Source organism: Loa loa, assembly GCF_000183805.2.
Source record: "Loa loa unplaced genomic scaffold supercont3.85, whole genome shotgun sequence".
In the NCBI taxonomy this organism is placed as follows: domain Eukaryota; kingdom Metazoa; phylum Nematoda; class Chromadorea; order Rhabditida; family Onchocercidae; genus Loa; species Loa loa.
Window position 1 is genome coordinate 95,286 of NW_018108265.1, and position 25,954 is coordinate 121,239.

At 36.1% G+C, this 25,954-nt stretch overlaps 2 protein-coding genes across 3 annotated transcripts; one reads left to right on the plus strand and one right to left on the minus strand.

The window, feature by feature from the left end:
- Window positions 1-1,141: 1,141 nt before the first annotated feature.
- Window positions 1,142-23,036, minus strand: LOAG_00153 (the record flags this gene model as incomplete). Of its 2 annotated transcripts, XM_020445358.1 has the most annotated exons (59): window positions 1,142-1,822; window positions 2,027-2,216; window positions 2,388-2,465; window positions 2,704-2,848; window positions 2,958-3,117; window positions 3,456-3,531; window positions 3,694-3,877; window positions 4,020-4,126; window positions 4,215-4,355; window positions 4,543-4,662; window positions 4,849-4,921; window positions 5,255-5,460; window positions 5,736-5,873; window positions 6,142-6,276; window positions 6,337-6,426; window positions 6,587-6,775; window positions 6,958-7,131; window positions 7,431-7,573; window positions 7,843-7,977; window positions 8,199-8,321; window positions 8,902-9,057; window positions 9,397-9,608; window positions 9,827-10,024; window positions 10,147-10,285; window positions 10,872-11,052; window positions 11,305-11,390; window positions 11,530-11,655; window positions 11,872-11,999; window positions 12,121-12,212; window positions 12,295-12,395; window positions 12,459-12,646; window positions 12,871-13,139; window positions 13,362-13,471; window positions 13,594-13,705; window positions 13,875-13,983; window positions 14,084-14,252; window positions 14,579-14,769; window positions 15,000-15,199; window positions 15,355-15,564; window positions 15,796-15,980; window positions 16,209-16,374; window positions 16,536-16,674; window positions 16,761-16,820; window positions 16,943-17,099; window positions 17,327-17,423; window positions 17,563-17,705; window positions 17,802-18,024; window positions 18,342-18,572; window positions 18,984-19,102; window positions 19,401-19,560; window positions 19,636-19,800; window positions 20,129-20,220; window positions 20,322-20,488; window positions 20,618-20,937; window positions 21,115-21,237; window positions 21,570-21,691; window positions 22,179-22,320; window positions 22,737-22,880; window positions 22,965-23,036. In XM_020445358.1, 59 exons carry the CDS (start codon window positions 23,034-23,036, stop codon window positions 1,641-1,643), a joined length of 8,793 nt encoding a protein of 2,930 aa, XP_020304175.1. In that variant the 3' UTR covers window positions 1,142-1,640. The 2 variants fall into 2 exon arrangements, with proteins under 2 accessions (XP_020304175.1, XP_020306193.1); XM_020445359.1 differs by lacking the exons at window positions 1,142-1,822; window positions 2,027-2,216; window positions 2,388-2,465; ... (6 more) ...; window positions 4,543-4,662; window positions 4,849-4,921 and adding an exon at window positions 8,586-8,741 and having other exon boundaries at window positions 5,141-5,266.
- Window positions 23,037-23,946: 910 nt separating this feature from the next.
- Window positions 23,947-25,297, plus strand: LOAG_00154 (hypothetical protein; the record flags this gene model as incomplete). The annotated part of the gene is made up of 4 exons (XM_003135694.1): window positions 23,947-24,079; window positions 24,430-24,507; window positions 24,821-25,055; window positions 25,195-25,297. The coding sequence occupies 4 exons, from the start codon at window positions 23,947-23,949 to the stop codon at window positions 25,295-25,297; spliced, it is 549 nt and encodes a 182-aa protein (XP_003135742.1).
- Between the last annotated feature and the right edge of the window lie 657 nt (window positions 25,298-25,954).

Sequence of the window (25,954 nt, forward strand, 5' to 3'; positions counted from 1 at the left end):
TTTTTTCTGATGTTGATGTTGATTTTATCAAAGTTGTGATCGATGGTCCGAGTGAATAAATCTGGAAAGCAGCGGTATTTGTATTTACCCAATATTTATCCAATAATAGGTGAAGCAATAAGGTATCCGTTCTCTGCATCGATGAATTGTTACGTTTATTAGGATGGTTAACATCCTCCGAGCAAGGGATTTCACTTGTTGATAGCCACTTTCATGTATTGAATGGGCAAAAGGATTTTTAGGCGGTAGGCTCTCTTTTGATCATTTTTATGAAAGCGTCTTTCCTTTTCAGTGCCAAAAATAGATATTACTACCTTTTGCGAAATAGTTCGCTCAATATATCAGTTTTTTATAGTGTGATAAAACGTGTAAGCCGCTGTTTTCCAACATAAATTTTGCTTTCCTCAAAATCGGAACGTGGTGGATTTGGAACTAATTTTATATCTGCTGATTATACGCTGGCGGATAATTGCATTTTTCACATGTACATAGAACGACATTAATCTGATGGTATCCGGTTTTTACTTGATTCGGAACGACTGATGGCAGTGATTGAAAATGCGTCAGGTGGTATACTGATCTTTCCATATTGCACTCCTTTTAAAAAAAGTAGAATTCGTAGTTCTGTTCCTTTCCTGTACAGCAGTCACTAGCTTTTCGATTCCTTTCCTGTACAGCAGTCACTAGCTTTTTGCATGAAGTTTCATAATCAAAGGCTTTTTCGAGATCGAAAATAAACGACTACAAACATAAAACGTTCTAAAGATATATTTCAAGTCGTAAATGTTCACCAAGCAAGTCTCAGGATTTTTAAGTAAACCTACGAACAAAATATTACAGCAGCCTTAAACATATGTTATGCAAATTTGGATCCACAGGTCAAATTTCGATGAGTTGCTGACGTATACTAATTGAAATGTTTAATTGAAAACACAGATTTCGGTAGTAGCTCACTTTTCTGGAGTACACAGAGCTCCCGAGAAGCTATGAAATGAATCAAACCTTAGTTTCTGAACAACTTCAGGGAAATACTTATATTTCTGCAACAAAAAGGATATAGAGAAGAAATTACTGTCTGGATTTAAGATTTTCGGAATTCGTCCCGAATATTTATAGTGAATTGTAATTTTGTAAAAAATCACGCTGTTCGATCGCTCTCAGTTTGTCAAGTGAATGTGGAAGGAAATTTACTTTAAAATAAGACTAAAAACAGCTGGGTTAAGACAATACAAGTTTATAACTGCAATAGTTAGCCTCTAGAAAACTCCAAAATACACATTTAGTTAACTGAATATAGCACACACCTGTCTGTACAATCGCGCTAAGAACCTATTAGGATTTTGAAAAGTCCCGCCTCTACAACATAGGGATCCAATTCTTCCACAGTAGACAAAATATGTCAAGTAATTTTTACAATTTCTACAATCGAGAGTGAACAGTTGTAGTAACTAGATATTGTTTTCGGCCATGCTCAATAATGGATCCAATCACCGATTTGAACTAAGAAAATAAGGTAGTGCTATTATAAATTCAAAGCGACCACCAGTTAATGAGAGGACAAATTTTTATGGAACAAAAAATTGAACAGCTTGAAGATCATCAAAAGAAATGAACTCAGCAATAAATGGTACAAAAATTTCTCAGTTTAGATGAAAACCCTTCTCATTAGTTGCTGTTAGAAAACGTTCACGCATAATCTCCGTAGAACTGTAATCGGGCAATTTTAAGTAGTGAACACAAGTATTCACAGATGGATAACTACCATCGCCGCTATCAACTTTCCGAACAATTGTCAAACGTGGATGCAAATTTGCCAAACCACCTGTAAATATTGAGTAATGAACATGCAAAATATGAGTGAAATAAAACCTAAAAAGAAAATTACGACCTCAAAGTTATAGTTTATCATTATCAAAAAAAAAGAAAAAAAGGAAAAAAGGAGAAAGAAAAGAAACCGAATGTAAAGAAAGAAATGAAATTCAATCACAAATACACACATAATGCTTTCATGTTATACACTACGAACCTGGTGGCAGTGAAGAACAGCCCGTTGTAAACTGCAAAAAGGATTTGCGTTCATTAGCACTCATCCCTACTAGAACATCAACAAAACGTAAAAAGCCAGGCGATTCCTTAGTATAACCCAGTTTTGGCTCAGTGAAACTGATAATATCTTCACGAGTCCATTCTGGACACTGATCACCAGATAGCAAGGTCTGCAAATCAGCCAGTTTCTTATGTTTAAAACCCCAAAGAAATGCGACCACTTTCTTCAACTTCGATTCCATTTCAAAAAAGAAAAAAATGCGGTGATTGTAATTATAACTTTAAGGAAAACACTGCCAGAGCATTCATGTAAAAGTAAAGAATCCTAAGTTTAAACCTGCCTGTAATTCTCTTGGAACAAACATTCTTAAATTTCGCAAAGGAAAAACAAGATCAAAGCCTTCGCGGAATGCTTTCAACTGAAAACTGATCAGAACTGAACATATATATTGGCAAATGCATACCAGCATTACCACTGTATCAATATGAATGCAGCAAAAATGTAGAGCATACAGAAATTAATAGAAAAGATTGCTAATTCAACTAATTTTGAAGTTAGTAATCAGTTAGGTAATCAATCTACAACTGCTGAATGAAAATGCCTTCAAAACAGTGGTAAGTGAGCTATCCCCTCTCAAGAGCGACGAAAATTTATACCTGATTAAGAATACCAGATATGAGATAAAAATTTGTGCATGCAGCAATATAAAGTTCAACATTATTGGCAGTGACATCGATATTCGCACCATTTTCAATCAGTTCCATTTGCTTATAACTGAATACGGTTGACGATGGATTTACACTGAAACATTTCAGCGTTCAGAACAAGAACAGAATATATGTTTATCTCGATAGAAGGAAATTTAATCTCAATTATACGAAATTCAAAATTCTCATAGGAGTGTACTCACCAAAAAGTTAATGACAAGTCCTCAACTGCACATTCTGAACCATTAATATTTAATTTAAGTTGCTGGATTTGTCGTCGTCGGGTGTTTGGATCAAATCTATGATCAGCTTCAATAGAACGCTTCTGCACAACATATGCAGTTAGCTCTTTTAATAAACGACCTGAATAATCTCTTCTTTAATATTGCGAACTGAAATGACCAAACACCTGCAGAAACCAACGACCTTCGTCCAATCATAACTGGATAAAAGGCCGCTTAACAATATGCAAATCCTTTACTTATGATTATTGTTTAAATTTATGGATAGAGTCAAAATTCCTCGCAATCAAGATCAGGTTCACTTATTCAAAAAACAAAAATACTGCAGAATTGCTGCACAGCCGGAGTTCATGCTGAAGAGTACCAGCTATCTCATCAGTACAAAGCATGATTCACAACTATACAAAGAAGCAGTGGACTATGAAAAATTCATGAACTTGCAACTGAAGTTGAACCGACCTCTGACTGGAGATACTTCTTCCAAATCATCCAAATTAAGTACACCATTTAGATCAGGTGTCTCTTTTTCAGTTAACTAAATAAAATTACAACATGTAATCTACATCACATATAAATTAAATCCTCTATACGAATATCCAACAAACCCTTGCACCAAAATCTCGAAATACAAAAGCAATTATGAAAATTTCTGAATGCCACTGTAATTTCATCTTGCTCAAATGAACATAACGAGTACCTGTGAGTTGGTAATCATTTTTAAAAATGGTTGTGAAAGAGGTATATCCACCAGACGACCATCCTGTAGTACTTTAGCTAGGAAAATACCGAAAATCCGAAATAATTTAGAAACACGTAAGTTTTCTGTCGATGATACTGGTAATGCAGCCGGAAAAAGTCCTCCCGCGCGACGAACATAGTATCTAGGCATTAATACATAACATACTTTTGCGCAGTTATTTTTGCCCAAATTAAAAAAAGAAAAACTCCGCAACAGGTAACAGTAAAAAAAATTATGATAAATACGTCAGCAATAATAAAAATAAGACCAGTTAAAACAGTTACCCCGGTGGTTTCATGCCCTCGCCAAGATCTAACTCTTCCGTCTGATCAGTGTCCATATCATCACAGATCCACATTGCCAAATCTTTGCGTTGAAATTCGGCAGCCATCTAAATTATGCAAACTGATTTTCCGGAATAAAAAACATAAGGAAAACCACCATTTAAAAGAAACATAAAAAAAGGTCATAGTACAAACCAAAGCATAAAACTCTAGTGTGGGTCCAAGCCCGGTTCCTTCTTCATCAATATATTCAACTTCCAACACTGCTTTCCTAGAGGCATGAAACTCCAACAGTCGAACTGCATATTCGAATAACTGATCATCGTTACGAGGCACCTAGAATTAAGTGTTTTGCAGCTAAAAGTAAAACAATAAACAGTAGAGTTGTCACTAAAAAAATGTATCATAAAAAATGAATTTTTACAGATACATCAGAAATTGTCAGAAATGGATGCCAGAAATATTGTTTCTATAATTTCCAAAATCAGTTACTTATACAGACCGGCTTTTTTTGAAAAAGTACCTTAATACGTTCATGTTTGATTCGTCCAATGCGGAACTCTGGATAACTATCATCTCTACGAGTTCCAGCAAGATTCGATGCTGCTGCAGCACTTGTCGTGCCACGAGATTGTTCGAGCAACTGTTAATCATACATTAAAAATGAAAAATTAAGTGGTAAAATGGTCGCTAAAAAAAATTCTAAATAAAATGATTAGTGTTTTGGTGTTTGCTAACTGATCAAATACACAGCTGCAACTAAGAACACCAAGACACCGTAGATTGGAGGGTTAATTTTAAGTACCAATCAAGATAATAAATTCTGCACCTGATCCTGACGAGTTTGTAGCCACACAATCGAACGTGAAGTGCCAAATGCAGTAGCACGAAAGTAATTATTCCTATAAGAAAAATGAAGTGGGATAATGACGACTGTTCACTGGATCATAATAAAATAATATTTTTATAGCCTACTCCTCCTGCATTTTTGGACCTCGGACTCAGTTTTCCAGTTCACAGTGCCTTGTCCATCACTGTAGGAAGAAAGACTTGACATTAAAAAAAGGTATACTTTGTGGAAAAAATAAAATAAAATCTAAGTCTTCGAAACATACAACATCGCATTGTCATAGATTTAATCTTTTAATCAGAACTGGCCAACAACGGTAGCAGAATGATACCAATCTGCGTTAAGCGCAACAGTAATTCCATACGATGTTCAAGGCAGAACTAACCTTGTTTCGACACTAAATAAACATGGATATTTGAAAACGAGTTCATCACACCAAGAAGGTAAAGCTCTTGCAGAAACAATTAACGGATCTGCCAACTCTTGCATCAGCTTTTGAGTCAATTTTTCACTAACAAAAATATCTGTCGTCATTTCATATTTCATTACACTTGCACCAATTTGATATAAGTTTGAAAGAACAACCAACGTCTGAAATTCATCCTTGGAACTTGCTCAATTAGCATGGAGTTCAACCTTTCAATGACGACTCATCCTCTCGCTATCTCGATTTAGTAATGCTAATAGCAAACAAGATGAGAGATCTAACACAACACATTCGGTCAATCTTCACCAGATATTATTATTCCAATCAGAAAAAAAGGAAAGAAAAAGAAAAATGATGACAAACAAAGGTTAACCTATAATTTAGCAGTTACCAAAATTCATAACCAAAAAGCTTAACATATTAAAACGGCTAAACTCACATTAGCAACATTTTCTGGGATACCATTCATTTCTGCAACTGTTATATTAACCGTTTGAGGAAGTTCATTATTATCACATGCATCCCCATAAATCAAGGTATACGTCGGCTCCCAAACACGCCTCGTTCTTTCATTTTTCTGCAGTGTTATTTAGAAACCAAAACACTAACATACGAATTTAAACACAACAGTGAATTATCAAGTATTTTTAACAGTACAGTCCTAGAGAATCGAATGTGTGCATTACACAGCAAATACAGTGTTCTGAATTTCATGCATGTCGCATTTACAAATCACGTATATCGCTACTTTTTTAACAGTGCGGTGCGTATATTGCTATAACATGGCCATTATCAGTGCATAGTAAAAGGACACCAAAAAGTATTATTTTCTTTTACAGTTTTACCTGTCCCCACTCAACGCTTTGAACAAGCTGCTGGAGGTAGAAAAATATGGATCTATCATCATCATCCAGTTCGACAGTAACATTATTAATATTTGCTAAATTGGGTCCTTGAAGATAGAGACGCAACTCTGGTTCCTGAAAAACAACATTGGACATGAAAGTAATTGCGCACAAATTTAATTCTCCAAATCGCACTTCTTCCGGATGTAGCACTGAACACGCAGAAGGAAATGCCACACCACTTTGAGATTCATTGATATCCTTTGGCAGTTCGACATCCTGGGTCTGCAATAATGGTTACATTGATAACTGCCCCACAGTGATGGTTGATAATAAAGCAAACCTTAAGATGTTTAATAAATGAATTATATAAAAAAAAAAACAACCAGTAACTATAGCTTTAATGCATTGCAAGTCGCGAAATGTAACAATAAATGCAAGATACCTGATTGACATTGGTTCTGCCTGGACGAGGATCGAAAGCAGGAATTAAAGCGGGTAATTGGTGCTTCAAAACGAACTCATCATCCCAATTCCGACTCAGACTTCCTCCATTTTGTTTATTGTCACCTGGTGAGGTTGATACTCGCAAACCACGATCACTTATCAATCTTCCAGCCTCGCCTATTACAATCTTCAAACAAAAAATAAAACAGTAACCACAATGAGTTCACCAACACAAAGATTGAGAAATAAATTTCACCTCAGATCTCATTTCGAAATGTGTTCCATACTGACATTTAAGTACATCCAACCAGTCACGAAAAAGACTATTGTTAGCAAAGCGACTGAATACAAAAAAAAAATTTTTTTTGCCTGCTTCCAATTAAGCTTCAGCTCTCCACTGGATCCAGTGCTTCCTCCACCAGATTGTTTACGAAGAGCAACTGCTGCTTGCGCCAGCGCCTCCACTGATAAACCACTTGCATATTCCTCATCATACTCATCTTCATTACCTTCATCTTGCATTTCATCGTCATATATGTCATCCTAAAGTGGATGCGAACAACTAAAGTGGATGTAAAATGATCTAAACTGTTACGCAAAAGTGGGTATGAAATCTCCATGGCAATAAATTATAACTATTCTTAGTTTCAACCATTAAAAAAGTATATTTTTTGCTTCACTGTGATAGATTCAACAGACACCCTCTCTTCTTATCTAGTCTACTACATTGAATACAAAAAAACACTCCCCAATATCAGAAGCGCAAAATTTTTATTGAACTGTGATGTTAAACTATAAACGATTAATAGTGAAACAGGTGAAATAATGCATTCAGTGCAGACCTCAATTTCTTCTAACTCGAGACCATTCAGCGAACCACCAGAATCAATGATCTGCTGCATGACAACAGTGCGTAACACATCTGCGTAACTACCTAAACGCGAACGGAAACCGCCTCCATTGCTTTGTATATTGCGTCGTGAGCCTAAAATGCAGATATTTGTCATGAATCGGAAAAAACTTTTTAATACCACGATCAGTTACAATTTCTTCCACAAATAATTTCGGACACAGGTCTACTCATACTTTACAAACATATAACGCTACCTTGTCATGAAAAAAAAAGCCAAATATAATAAAATATCGAAACAAAAAGAACATAGCAAACATGTTGAAAACCAAAAAAAGAAAAGTTGATGAGCCCAGAAAGGGAAAATGTTGAAAAATAACTTTAAAAAGGATTAAAACACATACACGCAGCAGACTGCGTCACAGAAGCTGATCGGAAATCCGTTTCAAACGAAGGCTTACCAGATGCCTTTTGGGAACCATCTGGCTGATTTGATCCAACTGCTTCTATCGAAGCATCAACCTTATCGAAAACATCGCCTAAATATTTAAATTAACTACTAATAAACACGAGAGGCTGTAAAACTCGAAAATTTTTGAGATACTTGTTGCATTTTTTTCAAACACTCATGAATACTCGATCAATACATTTCACAACAAAGTTAACAATTATGAATGTTCGGCCTATACATTTCATGAGAAATTTACTGAAAGCTACCTGAACGTCAAATAAATTTTAAAAAACACAGCGAAATAAAGACCTGAAAACTGCGTTCGTGAACAAGAACTTAAGGACGCTTTGCCATCAGTTGAGTAAAAAACTGTGCTACCAGCAGTAGATACTTCACCTTTCGCTGCTTCACGATGACCATTATTTTCTACACCTGTAATTCACAGATAACAAACCGTAGAAACAAAATAGTGATCCGAAAAAGGATACAGTAAATCCATATCTTGTTTTCCTTTGCCTGCAGGCAATGAATTACGTAACAGGCTAATTCGTCACTCCCATACATTTCACATTACATTTCATATAATCTCAGTAATCTTATAAGAACCTAAACCACAAAGAAAAAGAAAAAAAAGGAAAAATGCTAATATGCATAATACGCAAAACAGAAGTTCTATTTGATGTATATAACTAATACTTGTGATTCTCCGTCCAGCATTAAATGACTTCAACATCATGGGTACCAAAGAGATTTTTATAGGCTCCAGGGGAAATGTATTTCCTTGCATCCCTAAGAAACCTCCTTCTCTTTGTTTCCAGCCGTCTCCTAGTCTGCTTTCATTCGATTCACCATCTATAACATGAATGAAGACAAAATAAAGACGGTTTTTCGAAATATTATGGTTGAGTAACTTGTTATCTATTTTTCAAATTAATTCCTACAAAAGCTATACTCCTATTTTACCTTTAAAAAAACACCAGTGCTAGCCAAATCGACTTCGAAAAATAATTACCGGTAACTGGTATTATAGCATCAATGCGATCACTGACTTCACTACCCATATCGGCATTTTTGCGAATGACTTCATGAGTCAGTACTCCAGAAGATTCGTCCGTTATTGATGTATGCTCTTCATTGACTAAGTATCGCTGAGTAGAATCGCGTATCACTATAATTTTTCTTTTCATATACGCCGATTTAACACTTCCCTTTAAGAGATAGAAGAGTTTTTCAAGCACTTTTATCCACTGGATGGCTGAATCAAAATCTGACCATTCTCTCACATACAACAAGATAAAGAAATTTAAACTGTAAGCTGAAGATCTCATTCATTGTGCTTGCAATCAGCAGTATGACATAAAATGAGAACGCACAAATATTTGCTACATGTTCGATTTGTTTCGCATCATCTTTCAAGTTCCAAGCATAAAAACATTATCCAACAGTCAAGATTGACCACATGAAAAGTAGCTGAAGTAAATGGGAATGTGTCCTTTAGAAAGCCTACCATTATCATCATCATTTATCAGGATTGAACCACTTCCTGCAAGTGCAAATCGACGTAGACTGCGAAGTCGCGACGGATCGTTGGCCAAATCATGCAAGATATTCCGCACCAAATCATCATCACCGGGCATGAACACTTGGTCAGTGTTTGCCACTGTTCCCGACTGTTGAAGCTGTCGTAAAATAACCAAATTTGGAGCGCTGACACTCAAACTACATAAATAGTGATATTAGGACGAACGTTGGACATAATATTGGGAATGAAGTTTCAATTCACGATGCATTCTTTCATTATAAATCGGTTTCAAAGAAACAAGGGCACTTGGCATAAGCTCCCATTAAAACTACAACACAATGGAGTTGCATTTCTATTGTGTATTTGTCTTTATTTGCGTAAGACGAGCATGGTAAAACAAGGAAAACTAACTTACTTGGCTAAATTTCGCGCATTCGCCTCCCCCAACGATATTGTATTACTGTTGCTTACTGGAGCTAAATCATTTTGTATAGTGGATTTAACCGAATCTTGAGGATATGAACATGTATCACGTTGCTTGATTATTCGCGCTTCTCCAGAACTATCACAATGCTGATCAAGTAACACAGGCTGTGAACCGCCAACATATGTGCTTTAAATCTTTAATTTAACGAACGGCAAAGAAAGTATCACTTTGAAAATATGATTAAAAATAGGCTACAGTTAAAATTGTTCTCATTCGAATTTTTTTAGAGTCGATCTTTCAAATGATACCTCGTTTTCATAGGGATATTTACATCATGTGTTTGCTCAATAATTGCGATTGCATCAGAACTTTCAAAGCTGTTATCTAAGCCAGCGTAATTATTTGTAGAAACACCTTCTTGATCAGTATCGACGGCTGTTAAACAACCTGAAGTTATGAGGGGACGTAAAGTTTTATAAGTCGACTAATAAAGAAAATCTACGTTTATCGACGAACGACGAAGAAGAAATCTGAAAATAAGTCGTAATTATGATGCTACGGAGAACATAAATATTTAAGAGAGGAGAACATAAACATAAACATTTAAAAGTCGCCCTTGGAAAGTGAGCCATTAAGCAACTAACCGGAAATACACCGGTAACATAAATCTTTTAAATATTTCTGAATCTTACATTGATTTACTTGATTCTCATCATAGCATCAGCAAGTGATGCATTCCTGATTCTTAAAACCAGTATTTGCTATATGTTTAAAGGATAGAGGAGAAAATAGGGAGGAAGAACTAAGCCTAACATTGAATTTTAAGGATAAGGAAGGATGAAAAGAAGTGCCCGCTATAGGTTGCAGATCCATTGCAAATAAAGTATACAGAAAATTCAGGCTTTATTTTGTTAGCAGAAGGAATGAACAAAAGTAAAAAAATACAAAAAGATACATAAGTAAGGAACAAGTAGTTATTCCAAAAATACATGGAGAAGTGAGTGTTACCGTTTGAAAAAGAAGAAATTCCTACCAGTTGTACGCTGATTCTCAACTGCAGGCATATCATCTGAAACAACTTCTGGGATACGATCATCGAATATTTTTGAACGTGCCAATAAATTCTCTAAAGATGGTGTCTGATGCTGTAAAGATTCCGCACTCGCCGCCTGATTCGTTGATGCTACTGATGCTCGCTTCATTGCCTCAGATCCCTGAAACTGTAGCATGAAAATTTTTCAGTGATATAAGTTCAGCGTATTCGTTCACAAAATATATTAACATTTTCAAACATCATCAAAAAGAAAAGTCACATTTCGAAATATTATAGTATGACAGTCCATCAAAGAGTCAGTAATATTTACGTTTCGACACAAAAAAAAAAAAAAGAAAAAGAAAAAAGATCTAAAGAGTGTTATTTAACTGAGAAACCACTTCTACACAAATTAAACAAACCAAACTTTTACATCAAACAAATTCGTAGTTGACATTGATTTTTGTGCAATAGCTGAAGAAAGCTGATTTGTAGTAATAACCTTCGCATCAGGATTGTCTGTAAATATACCAACATTACATTATTGGACAAATACTTCGCAAAAAACATTATTCGAAGACATAACTGAAAATGATTTTTGTCAAAATGCATCTCGATAATAATCAAAGCGTTTTTTTTACTGACTATTTCAACCTACTTTCGCCTTCTGCATTAATTTTTGATTTCTGTGAATTAGAGGAGTCCAAACCATTAGGGCAATCTTTTGTACGATGCTCTTGCGAACCACAATGAAGACAAGAATCGGACATGTTCCGATCAAAACCTTAAAATAAACTTATGGCAATGACAACTCCGAACATCTTACGTTCCGTTTCACAACATGAATCGGAAAGTGAAAAAGTTGCTCTTCGAAAAGTCTTTATGGAATCGTATATGCTAAATAGTTTCATAATTGTCGAAAGCAGTTGCATATAGATGAGCCCAGAGCTTAAAAAATCTTAACAGCTAATACGATAAACAGAAAAATAAAACAAATCACCCATTTCAGTATTGTTATTGACACTTTGATGATATCGGGAAAAAGGTGCACCGCCAGGCTTTGCTTTTCGTAATGTTCCTGTGGAACTATAATCCATAAATCCGCGCGGGACTGGAGGAAGCTGTCTTCTGGAAATTCAGTAAAAAAAATTCTTGCAAAGCACGAGTTACAAAACTTATGAATGTAATGAATTTAATTTTGAGTTTAACTTCATTGGCATGAGAAGTATTAAAACAGGAATTTCCTTACGCGAATCCAGGAGGGACTTGACCACTACTGGTGGGAGATAATGCAGCTGCAGCATGTCGTGTACCAACTGTTCGAAAGCCTCGACGTAAACTCTAAAACTTTTTCTGTGGAAGATGTAGCTAAGCAGCTAAATAAAATGCGTTCCATAAAAATATCATAAAGAGCGAAATTTACCGGTGTCCATTCAACAGACTTCAGTTCAACATCATATTTTCCGTCGGCGCCAAAACGGTAAGAATTTGATGTGCAATCATCCCACTGAACATCAACCCAACCTAAATGTTGTAATTCACTCTTCGTTCTAAAAATGATTAGCTAAGGTTAAAACAGAAACTTACCATTATCAATGAGGGATACGACTGTCCCTTCCAAATTACTCCCTTGATCATTCCATTTCCAATCTGGGCCTCGAACTACACGACTGCCTACCGGACACGCCACTGCATCAGGTGCGTTAGCTATACGGACTCCACGTCCTGCTATATTTGCTGCCAGTAAACGTGAACCACGCCGATAGCGAAATGTCCTAGAACTTCGACAAGCATATTTTAAAGCAAAGGGAAAGCAGTTTTACTGAATGGAATTGAAACGACAACTTAAGTGCTACCATCCAAAATCATTTAAAAATAATAAAGAAACATTTCAATAATTTACAAAATGATTCTGTTGGAAACATAAAGTAATGCGACACAGATATCCTTTCAAAAATTCCGAATACAGGAAGCTACTTTAAGATGCAATCTATCAAACCTGTTCTTCATCGTGTTTGTAGCGCTCAGGATTACATCAGATCCAATGATACCACTTACAACCTTATTATTAGTTTGGCCGCCAGGCAAATGTGCTACACTCGCATCACTAAGTGAGGCCGGCAAACGTACGTCAGTATTGGTTGAAGCGAATGCTGCTTTACTAGTAATGCTTTCCTTCACTGATATTTCCTTAGTACTAGTGATACATTTCTTCGATCGCTTGGTGCTTATGCTTGGCTTTTCCTCCAGCATTTTAAAATCATCTACCTGAAGAAAATATTTCTCCAGTCATACAAACGAACATATGAAGAGCGACCACACATTCTTTGTAAATGCATCATGCTCCCTCATCCGCAAAACTTTGAAGCACCTTAATAATAATTGTCTTTTTTATGATTAACCGTTAACTGCAAGGAGTGGTAGTAGCAAACCTGCACCTTCGTCATAGATAGCAGAGCAAAAAAATCATTTCAAAGCTTAAACACTTACCACGACATCAACGACATCACCATATATTTCAAAACCCGATAGCGACAAATAATGATTCTGATTACTAGCATTCTTGCCATTTTGTGCAATGCGAATATATCGATAGGGACCTAACATAACAGCTTACAACTTTTACTTATGTTGCAATACACATGAATTTCAATACTTCGTAAACGCAATAGAAATATCGAAACGACAAACAATTAAGCCTTTATATTATACATAAATACACCTTTCCCTTCTAAGCAAACAATTGGCCATGTTGCTGTGGAACCTGGATAATTCAAAGAGGCATCGTTTTCATGCACGACAAGTATATCCCATATTCGACCGTTATGAGAACCCTATAAAAATAAATGTACAATGCATAAAAGTACAATCAAAATTTCTTTTAAATTTATATGTTTGCATAAACTTATGTAACCAAAAGAACAAATTTCAATTAATTTAACTCGTCCCGAGATTTAGTTTGTTAGCTAAAATTTTTTGATTTTTGAAGATTATAATATAAACCTGCAAAAGCCAATTACGAAGGGCAGATCGTCCGTAACCACGAGCATGACGAAGGGTATAAGTATTTGGATAAAAATAAATACCAAGATCAATTGTAAAATGAGCGTTCCTATAAATGAATCGATTACAACATTAGTATTTTAGAAAATCTTTGGAAACCATAAAATACAAGCCCTATTCACTCTTTCAAAAGAAAAAAAAAACTAAACTTATCGTCAGAAGTGTGACAATTGAGGGCTTCACGACTTAGAATGTCTTCATGTTTGCCGTACGGCAAACGTTCACCATCTGAGCTTGTCACAAAAACAACATGCACGTTTGCTGGATTTGTCCACTCAGCTACTGTTTTCCCATTTGTTCCCAACCAGTAAATTATACCTGAAGGAATTGTCAGTAAAAAAAAGAAAAACCTGATCGAGATATAAATCCACAGGAAAAACATGCTGTAAAAGTACAGAACGTCCTTGATGCCCGCATCTAATTACCAACACCACTGCTACCACTATTGCTAACCCAAACAACGGATAATTTAAAATGGAACGGTCTAAGGGAAATCCGCGTAGTTAGCTAAAACAAGATTTCTGTACTTTCAGCCAAACAGCACAGTGCAAGGTAGCACGCCTGTTGCATTTATGATATAGTTAGCATGCATCAAATAAATCACGACCAAAAAAGAGAAACATGAAGCAAAAGTATTGAAAAACCTTTATCATCAAAGTCATTAGTGTAAGTGAATGAAATTTTCGCTCCATGTTTTTTTGCTTCTTTTATTTCCTCCACAAAATGAAACGTTTCACGCCCTCGATCATACCACTGTTTAGCAACCATCCGCAAAATATAACGCTTCAATTGTTTCACTGTATTTAATGGTTCTACTTTCATCGTTCTACCCGATCTAAAAGTTAATGAAGTCGAAATAGTTGAAGTAGTTTACGGAAGCTCTCTGTGCTTACTGCATGTAAGCGGTCTCTTATGGAGTTCTTTCAGTTCAGTAAAATACTAAGAACAAGTTTGTTTAAAGACACCCGGACTTAGTTGAGAACCACGAATTCCTTAAACTTATGTTTTAACTGTATCGCTAATTTAACGCGTATATTCTCCTAACTAGTAGTATTAAAAAATGACCGATCTAACAACTGCATCTGACACGGTGTGTTCGGATTAAACTGTTCCAATTTCAGTTTGATACGGCGATTAAGTAACTGTAAACCAAATGATGAACCACCGGGAGTGTCATACAGGTACTGAGGAAACTTTTGCACAGCTTCTAGAATCGAAACCATTTTACACACAAGTGCGGACAGTGAGCGTTGTTCTACAAAAACCTAAAAAGATGTTTTTAGGTAAAAAAAAAAAAAAAAAGACAAATGAGCGAATGGCAATAGTCGATTGAAAAATGAATAGCAGAGATACACAAAAATGAAAAAGTCGTAAAATAATGTAATGTTTAGGAAAAGAAGATATGACTGAATATGCTGACCCTTCGGAAAATGATTGCTATTTCACCATCTGTGTCCCTCTGTATAACTTTCAGAAACGCCAATAAAGCATCAACAATTCCAGATATCGATAACTCAAAAGTTGACAATAGACGATCGTTAACAACAGAAGAATGCATACATTTCAGAGCTGCCTCTAGTTCCGAAAGCATACGTGCTGACAACTGACCATTTTTTTGATGGCAAATTTCCTTAAACAAACAAAATCAACTGATTCGGTGGAACTAAATAGTCGAAAACCTAAATGACACTTTTTTCCAATAGAACAGTGTTTGAATTTCACGAATAAAAAGCATCTGAGACAATCCACATCAGTGGTCCATAAAACGTTTGATAGCTTCTCCTAATGGCACCGTTGATATTCTGCCCCCCCCCCCCCCCCACTTTTATGGCGCATGTCTGCATGCATTATTTACAGGAACCTTGACTGTAGATGATGCTTTCTGCAATTCAACTAAAGCGTCCCGTGGCTTTGACTGAGCTTCTTTCAAATAGTTGTCCCAAATTTCTTTCGCCATTTCCTGTAGTTTCGCTTTTTGAGTCTCGGCACGGAAACGCAAACGTCGTTCTCCACCTCGTGCAGCCCACCCAGTAACAAAATCCAAACCTGAGAACATATAGAGCATTTGAAACAAAAATGAAATAAACTCAATTACTTTTCGCATTAATTTTGTATTTAAATATTACTTCGAATAAGTGGAAAATTATTTTCTTTGGAAAATCATTCAGAAAATTGTGTTCAAATATTCGAAATAAATGAGAAACATGAGATTTATAGTGGAAATTTATAACAACAAAGAGAATTCACCAGCTCAAAAGATATGTTCAAACGAACCCAAAGTCTTCTCCGCTTGGAAACAGTGTTTTGTCTGGCGATTTGATTCGAAAATAAAACCTGGCAAATCCTCCACAATGATCAAACGTTGCTGATTCCCATCACGATTCGTTACAGTCAATTCACCAATTTTTGGCGAAGCCAAAATCCAACTCCCAACTCCAATCTAAATGTATATAGTACTAGGGTAGCAAAAATACCAAATCTAATTTCAGCTCAAACTTCTGACAAGCCTAACATCTCGAAAACATTTCTCCATCCCACCTTACGAACCAATTCACGATATTTTGATATTTTGTATAAATCGATTCAAATGAAAACAAATACCGTCTTATTAATATCCGGTGCGCTAAATATAGAATGAGGCAAGCTGCCAGGAGGTACAGCATTTCGAGCTTTAGTGAGCTTGTCCAAAAACTCACCACGTGTTTCAGCATTGTCAGAACCAACTTCTGGGCTTCCACTGCTAGAAGTATGTGATCGAGCGAAAGTTGAAATAACAGAGAAAAATAACAATAATGACAAGACAAAAATTTAAGATAAATGGAATACCTATACATAGTACTGAGCTGACCATCCAACATGAAGCGGAACCAGCCATTACTACCATCGCTGAAAAAAATATTGGTACGAATGAATGAAGATAATGGAATGAATTTCCAATTTAGGATAATACCGATTATAAAACACATGAATTCATAATGCTAAGCTGTTTCTATACCAAAAAGAGGGACCTAAATTCCACGGCCACAGCATCGCACCAAATAAAGAAGGAATCCTGACTTTTGATCATCCTCCAATCTTTCCATCGATAACCCTTACCCTGCACAATTTCCCATTGATCATCCACTGCCGACGAAAGATCAATGCCGATATTATATTTGGAAGACACTATAAAAGTAACTGTCTATATTCCACGGGAGAAGCAATGAAAATCACACATCCGCATGGCTTAATGAAATGGTATCCTCCAATGGAGCGGTAAAAAATTTAACAGCGAATGATGGCAAAGTCAAAAAACAATATGTTTCAGTAGCAGCCTCCTGCTGAAATTCCTTTCAACTTCCAAATTTTATCGTTAACAACTGCTAAATATAGAAGCTAATAGAAATGCCAACCCGGTGTGACGGAACCAATCTCAGACGCTTCCAGGGATGGAGTTACAGGATCTGCACTTGCAGATGGAGTTATCTGCGTATTGTGTAAATTATCATCCTGCAAACGGAATCTATGAATTTTAGAAATTTCGAATGAGGCTAGAAAATACTCAACCGAAAACACTAGTGGACAAAGAGGAACAATGAGAGATGAAAGATTGTCTTAATAATGAATTTTTCATAAATATTTAACCTACGTGGACAGGAAAGTTGACCATGGTAAGATCATTTAGTTCCTTATTTGATGATACAACCGTTGAAGACATTGTACTTTCATCGCTGCAACTCTTTGAAGGATTCGATGCCAGATGCTGTCTACTGTTTATGCCAGAACTTTCATCTGAAACTATTTATTTGTGACAATTATTTGTGCAGTCCTACGGCAAGAATGCGTACGGGCTTTTCTACCAGAAATATGAGTTATAGTCAACTGAACCTTGAGATACTTCATCTGCTTTGACAAACATGTTATCCACGACTGTAATAGATAAAGAGCTTGATATGCGACCACTCTCATCAATGACCATCGTTGTCAAAGCATCACTTTTAATTGGTGTTACTGGCTGATTAGCAATAGCTTCAACTTTTTCAAAAATTCCAACGCGCACCAACTGCTCTAACCAAAAGTCGGTATTTTTCACGAATAAAGACTTGACAATCTGTAAAATTCAATTTGCTATATTCTATTTATTCAAGTTGACAGCACACCTATTGCGTACTGTACTGGCAACTGGATGCTCGTTTGTTTCATTTTCATTAAAAGTAAGCATCTTACTAGTTTAGCATAATGCTTTCCTCATTATATTGTACAAGGATTTTCTTTTGATGGCATTGAATAACATGTGTGTAATGTATGTATCTTACTCCATATTTGATTTGCTATTTCTGTTTATGAAAAAAAAAAATTATCCAGCTTAAGAGATATTGTTTTACTACCAGTAAAAAGTGTTTGAATAACTTCTGTGAAAGCTCATACTTGCAATACATTTTCATGCGATTCTGTGTCGTCCTCATGTTCTAAACCCATCATCAGAACGCTGACAAGATTTTCAGCAAGCCGCTGTCCACGAGAAAAACAGATATCAGTCGAAATATTAACACCGTTGTCCTCTTTAACCATCGATTCCATTGATTCAGATGATATATGATGGACAGCTTTACGAAGCAGCGACAAACTGGATCTATGTACACTAGCTCCAAGCGAACGCTGTAAATTATTCGTAAATTTGTGTTTCGGCAATAGCATAAAATGTTATTAATGACACATTAAGAAAATCAAATATATCCTTTAACTGCAATCTTGATTCAAGATGTAGAAAAATCTTGCAGTAGAAATCAAATTTGAGGTTTCACTTATTTCATTGATATCTCAGAACAAATGTTATCAGTGATCTTGACTGCTGCATAGTGGAGAATGATATGCGCTGTAGTATCGAACAGGATTTCATATTTAGGTAAGTGATGCGAGTTTTTGTACATAGAAAGTTTCTTTGAAGATTAACAATTACTGTTGTGGGATACTCTCCAGACTGACTACTAACAGAAAGAAAGATACGCATGTAAACCATCAGTGAAATCGGAGCAATTATTCACAGAATGAACGAAACAACCACCTTACCTGATAAACATCGCATAAAACAGGTAAAAGTTGTTCCAGTAATTGACGCACGATCACGGGATCGATCTTTTCATTTGATGTTTCTCTTGCAACATCACTTTCTGCTTTCACTATTTTTTCTAAACCAGAAATTCGAAGTAATATCTGAACTCCATATTTGTTGATTATTCAGGTATAAAGCTTCACGCCTATACTAATCCCCCCCACATTATTTTTTAATATTCCAAGATAAGATTGCATTCTAAGATTGTGTGCATAGTGATGGTAGTCACATGTGTGGCAACTAATAACAATAAATAAGATAATCAGCTAACAAAACTACCAATAGTGGAAGTTGACCAGTGAGATTAATATTTAATTTTCTCTAAAAAAACATTTTGAATGACTTAACTATATAAGACAATAATTTTATCTCACCTTCGTCAACCCTTTGCATATAAGCGCTTGGACTTTCTAGAATACTAGCTACTAGCTGATGCTCTTCCTCACTTCTTTCGTGTGCTTTATCCAATGCGGTTTTACCCTCCTCATCACGAAGATCAGGATTGGCTCCGTATTTCAGTAAAATTTTCACAATCTTGAAACAAGGATAAAGAATTACGTAAGTTACAAGCACCGAAAAAAACTTCGACTGCATATAAAAATAACTTACATCTGACCTACCAAAACAGGCAGCGTAATGCAACGATGAGGACCGCTGACCCTTATTTACATCGGCGCCCTTATCACACAAATACGTCACCATTTCAACAGTGCCGAAAGCAGAAGACCAATTAAGCAAAGTTTGTCCCACATCATCCGTGAAATTTGGATCAACCTCAAGTAATTTACGAGACATATTTTAGGGCATGAATTTTTAGAAATAATTCAATCATTGACTATCATAAAACATAAATATTGGTATTAGTGTAATGTTTAGTTCTCTCAAATTAATAGGAACTAATTCAGATTAAAAGCTCCTATTTAAACTAGCTAAAAGGACAACTACAGTAAAAGCAATAAGAGGTTGTATCCTTGCTCAAAGTAATTTTTAACAAATCTTATATTAAAAGTAGAAAATAACCTTACTCCTCGTCATCAAACGAACAGTTATTCACTTCCAACATACATTTTTTGTATTATGATATGAAAATTTTAAAGTTTACCTGCCCTGACTCAATGGCATCAATCAAAGCATCTGTGTCACGTTGACGAATTGCATCGATAAGATGCCTATGAGAACGGTCGAAATTAGGACCTGTAAACAAATAAATTTGATCACTTTTTCTTCAGAATTTTAAAAGGAGATTCTCTCCTTTTAGTAAACTACAGAACAAGCAGAACTTGCAATTGACAAACCTGGTTCGTTACGGCTAGTTACAGTAGAACCCATACTTTTAGGTAACGCACTTCGTCCCTCACATAGAAGTACCATAAGAAGATCACAAAAGCGCAAAGCGTCCATAATGCAGCGTTCATCTTTACTCGTCAGAACTGTTTTAAGTGCACAAAAAAGCACTGGAGAACTGGAAAAAGCTATTTGCTGAATACTCACTTTCCTGATTTCTTATCAGTGAAATGCTAATAGTGCATCAAAGATACACTTGATAACTAAATGTGGCTTCAGTTACTCGATCGGTAGCCGCAAAAATTACCTTACGACTTGCTCGGTAACAATCGCTGAGCCACGACAAAGATTACTCAATAATGAAATGACAACGGAGATGAATGACGCTGGCCGATTTAAGCCAAATGCTAGTGATGATGTCACCGAATCAATCGATCCCACTGAATTAGTATTTCTCATATGTGATAACGATGCAGTGCAAGTTACACTAGTCGGATGTATAGGCACCAATGAATTAAGAAGATGTTCAACAAGATTCCCATGTCGTACCATTTCCACCGGATCCATAAATTTACGAATGAAACGATCCGTCAGTGCGGCAAAGCACCGCAAAGCACACTCTGACACCTGAACAAAAAATATTATTTTAATGCTAAGGAAAGTAAAGATTTATTAAATGTTTACAACTTTCGACCGTATTTAACAACAATTATGTAAATACTTATGTAAATATTAGGTGCGGCTACAATTTTACTTAGTCTAATAGCAAGTTGAAATAATGTATGGATTTTCGACAAAGCAAACCTTCGGATCATCATGCTCTAAAAGAGCACCCAAACTGGCACTACATTCTGGCATAGCAGAATCATTCGGTTCCATTTTGCTACATAGTCTCGTAATGACAGACATTGCTGAGTGAATAGTATCCTTTAACACGAATTGATGAAATTACCATTTCATTTATCAGGATCATAAAATTGCTATGACTTCCATTATTTTTGCAACTTTGCTAAGATTCTATAGCAGAAAGAACACAACCATATCAGATACCGCTATCCTGGACTGAATACCTCTGGTTTCGATTGTAATTTTAAAATACTACTAGTTGTTTAAAATATTAGAGATCAGAAAATCTAAATTTTGAGGCAAAATCTTAAATCGCTCACAAATTCATTTTTAATACCAACCATTACTTATACTTAAATATTTATTATTCATACCAAAATGTCGCCATCAAACAAAATTCCTGACATCGTTACCTTGTGAACACACTGTCCATGTTGACGAACTAAAGTCAACATACATTGTAATCCTCCAGCATCATATACTGCAGATGTTTCCCTTTGACAAACATGCTCAAGTAATTTCACACACTGTTCGGCTGAAAAAAAAGACATGTCATACAAGTAACATAATGTAATACCTTCTGAAATTGATTTTCTGAAAAATTCTGAAATAAAAATGATTCTAAAAGATGAAAACAGCGCTACAATTTCTAGCATACAAATAAACTTAAGATTTACTCGCTACTTACATCACATTAATCTCCAACAGAAATGCAGTAATGGTGTAACGTAGTGCGATGTGTTGCCGAGATCTTCGCAAAAGATTTTAATATGTGTTAAAAAACCTTTTGTCACATAAATATGTCTCGAAAGAAGTTAATGTAACTAAAGATTTACTCGCTACCTACATCACATTAATCTTAACTAGTCCTTCATATTCCTTTCATTTCTCTAAACATACGATGAATTAACGCAAAGTGAAATGCATGTTTTAGCACAAAGCCTTAACGACACATTCGATATCTTAGTTTTATACACCTCAACAGAAATGCACTAATGCTGTTACGTAATGCAATGTGTTACCGAGATCCTTGCTCGTACGATCACTCATTTCTGCAACTGCCAATCGATTACAAATTGCTTTGACAGCACCATCCATTTGTGTTATTCGCCTGGTGCATTCATTCGATACATCCAAATAGTATGTTATAGCACGGGCAGTGACCTAAATTTATTTCACTTAGGTTTTAGAAATTCAATGACAAACTTTATTTAGGGCAATCAAGAAATGCTCGTGAACATATATGGCGGCTACAAAATGACTCTCGCTACTTTCCTCTGAACAGTGTATCATCTTTTCCGTTTTCTGGTGAATTATTTGATTCAAATCATTGCATGATTTTACCTCACAGAACTCAAGTACAATTTTTTCAACCGAATTGATTTTGCGTTACCAGTTACTTTTCAACTTGTAAACTAGTGCAGCTGTATAAATTTGGGAAATGTAAATATCTTCATCTTCTGCGGTAAAACTGTTAACTTATGATAAATACCATGTCCCCGCTTATAGCTAAATAATCTTATTTGTTCACAACCATTTTTTTCAAAATACAAATCTATAGATAATATGTTAGAACATACTTCCAAAACATTTTCTGTAGCTGTTTCATCAAGGAATATTTTACACAAGGCGGGAAGGAAAGTTCTTGGTGGACAACTTTCAAAACACTGATCAATATTGTCACTCATCAACAAGAGCATACAAAGCTGTTCCAATGCCATTAACTGAAATCCAATTTTTCTTTAATTACCTTTACTGCTTCAAAGTAACGGAATCTTAGAAAACGATACACGCCATCCACTAATTACCTGAATATCTCGTTCTTCACCGACTCCTGTTTGCAGCCATTCCAGAAGAGTGTCTGGATCGACGCCTTCCATCACACTCGTCCTTATTCCTTGAACAACACACCCTACACCTTAAAAATAAGTTAACTACAGTGGTGATATGAAAGGTATAAAAGTGAGAAAACAAAATCAAACAAACGAACGATGGTGTTAAATGATACTATTCTACTTTAAGTAAATTAGTACTACCAAAAGAAACATAGAGCGTTTCGACAACTGTTTGAATGAGCCAAAAAACTTCGGAGAAAAAATTCAATATGCAAAGGATGATAATACTTGCAAAAATTCATAATTAGTCTGTATTTAACAGTTAGGAACCAAATCATCTTGCACCTGGTCATCATAATATCAATTCAAAGAAATATTTGAGTAAAGGTCTCAAGAAAGCAGACCACGACACTAACTTCCACTCCATACCACATGTTGTTACATGCATTCAAATGAAACCAGCAAGCTTACAGCAGCGAAAGAGGAGTACAGAAATTTTTAAATGGAAATACGATGAAAACAAGTTTCCGCCACAAGACGAAACACACTTGAAAATTCAAAGATAATCGCTCACTGCGAAAACACGAGATGCGGCAATTCATCTTGTTTCATGATATGCGAGAAAATGGTTGTCTTTAATCAGAGCAACCTAGCTTTCCTGCATTACTTCTAATCAACTGCAATTAACGACAATAACTTTCAACTACTTTCAACTCATACACAAAAATTTGCAAGAAACAGAAGTAATACCATTGAAGGAAAGATTATGAATCGAAAGAAGAGGAATGAGAAGTAAAGTTTTTAGGACTCTATTATAGGGACTGATTAATCATCCACGAACTCACATATTTAACTGATTTCGAACAAGAATGATTAGAAGTGATAAAAATAAAGGACGAGATAGGGAACTAAACAGCTTATGGTAAACAGCTGACGGACTGAAGAAGGGAAGAGTATGCCAAATGTTGACTTTTTACCCATTATGTCGGAGGAACTTGGTAACAATGCCACGAGCAAACAACCTTTCATCTGCCCAGTCACTGAGACGATAGAATATAATACAGGACCAGCCCCACTCCCAGTTCATCGTTTATCTCTTAATGAAATAGACAATTGCACATTGCAAACGAACGTCCACAGGCCATTTGCGGTAATTTAAAGTTAACTTGACGAGAGCAGTTAAAACTAATTAAAGCCAGTAGAGACATATGTCTGAAGGTCATTGAGACGGGCACCATGGAAGAGAGAATGATGTGACTATTATTACATGATAGGGTAGGTAACTGAGAACAAATCCTTATCGTACACGCGTGAATCATCATCATCATCATTATGACTAGGCTTCGTGGAGGTTTGGGAAGGGCTCTCTCTACCCACGCTTGCTGCAAACGCTACAAATGGGGGTGTATTATTCCATCCTGCGCAGTGGGTTTTTTAGGTGAAGCACAGCGTGCGCGGAACTGGCTCAACCCTTTACTCCTAAGGTTCATCTGTCAGGGTACACCGAGCAAGGATGGTGACAGCGAAGTCCTCATGACGTAGGTTTTGTTAGACTATCCTTCTCTTAGGTGGATGGCTTACATGGCTAAACGAATTCCGTCTGCCGAGTTTCCAGTTAGAGTTGTTCCCTTCCTACAACGGCTGTCCAAAGACTAACGAACCCATTCTGCCCGTGAACACACTTTGTCTGACCTTTCAGTTGAGGCGTGTTTAGCATGGGCAACCCTACCGGAGGCATAAGTCACCGCCAGCATAGCTCGCAGTCTCATTAGGACACACAAGCTTCTCCTTCGCGACAAGAGGGTGAGAAGGATACGTGGGTACTGCAGTGGAATGGAACGTTCCTGTAAGCGTTGATACAGAGCAGATATGTGCTGTCTGTAAGGCCAAGGATGAATTAACGGGATGGGTCGTCGATTGTCCTGAAGCCGATCACTTCCGGATACTGCACAGTATATTTTATCGGATGACAGAAAGAACTGGAAGTAACGATGCATCTCAAACCGGACCACGTTTACATCTCTCAACTTGCTCATGCATGAATACTCAATGTCAAAAACAGGGGTCTAATTCAATAGCACTTGCTTATCTACAGCGATAAACACAAATATGAATGACGAGGAAGACTTTCATTTTCATATGTCCCAGTCATAGCAACTCACCATAAGTTAAAGTTGCTTTGGTGGTCCTTGCTGTATTTCAGGGTGAGATGCTGGTGCGGTGTGTATGTTAATCGGTGGGTGATGGAGGAACTGGGTCCATTGTGTACAGTGGTGCGTCTTGAGAAAGGGACAAGATGGGGGTGAGGTTTATTCTGAAAATAATGTTGGTATAATAAAGACATTGTTATTTGTTAACTCATTTTCAACAGCTATTCTGCCACAAATGTGCTTTCATGTACTGAACAGTAGAGCAGATCTGTCTCAGAACTACATCCGATTGATTATTGCCATTCCTTAAAAACTGCAACCATTTACAACAAGTCGTTTAAACAATCAACAATAAACACAGCTTGGATTCTTACGGTCTGTACGATTATCAGATTAATCTGACAGTTTTCATTAATCCGCCTTATATCTTTGGTAAATTATATTCTTTGATTTCAAACTTTCGTTGGGCATAATTCCAAATTGCGTTATGAACATGCAGATAACATTGCATTTTCGCCGTTTTTATTCGTATGATTCCTTTCATTTAAAGGAAGTCTTATTGCTTTCTTCCTAGTCACCAATGTAATATCCTCTCTACTTATCATTTCTAACAAAATTCTTGAATATACATAACGCGCCCATCTCCTTTTAGTTGCTTTGTTCGTTTCATTGACTTATTGATTCCATCATTTTCTTTCCGCTTTCATTGTTTGGGTCCGAATCTACGCTGTATTTGTAAATTTTACGAAATTATTTTGCGAGTCCCACTTATTTCTTGCATACGAGTTTCATTTATGTGCATCATATTTTAAT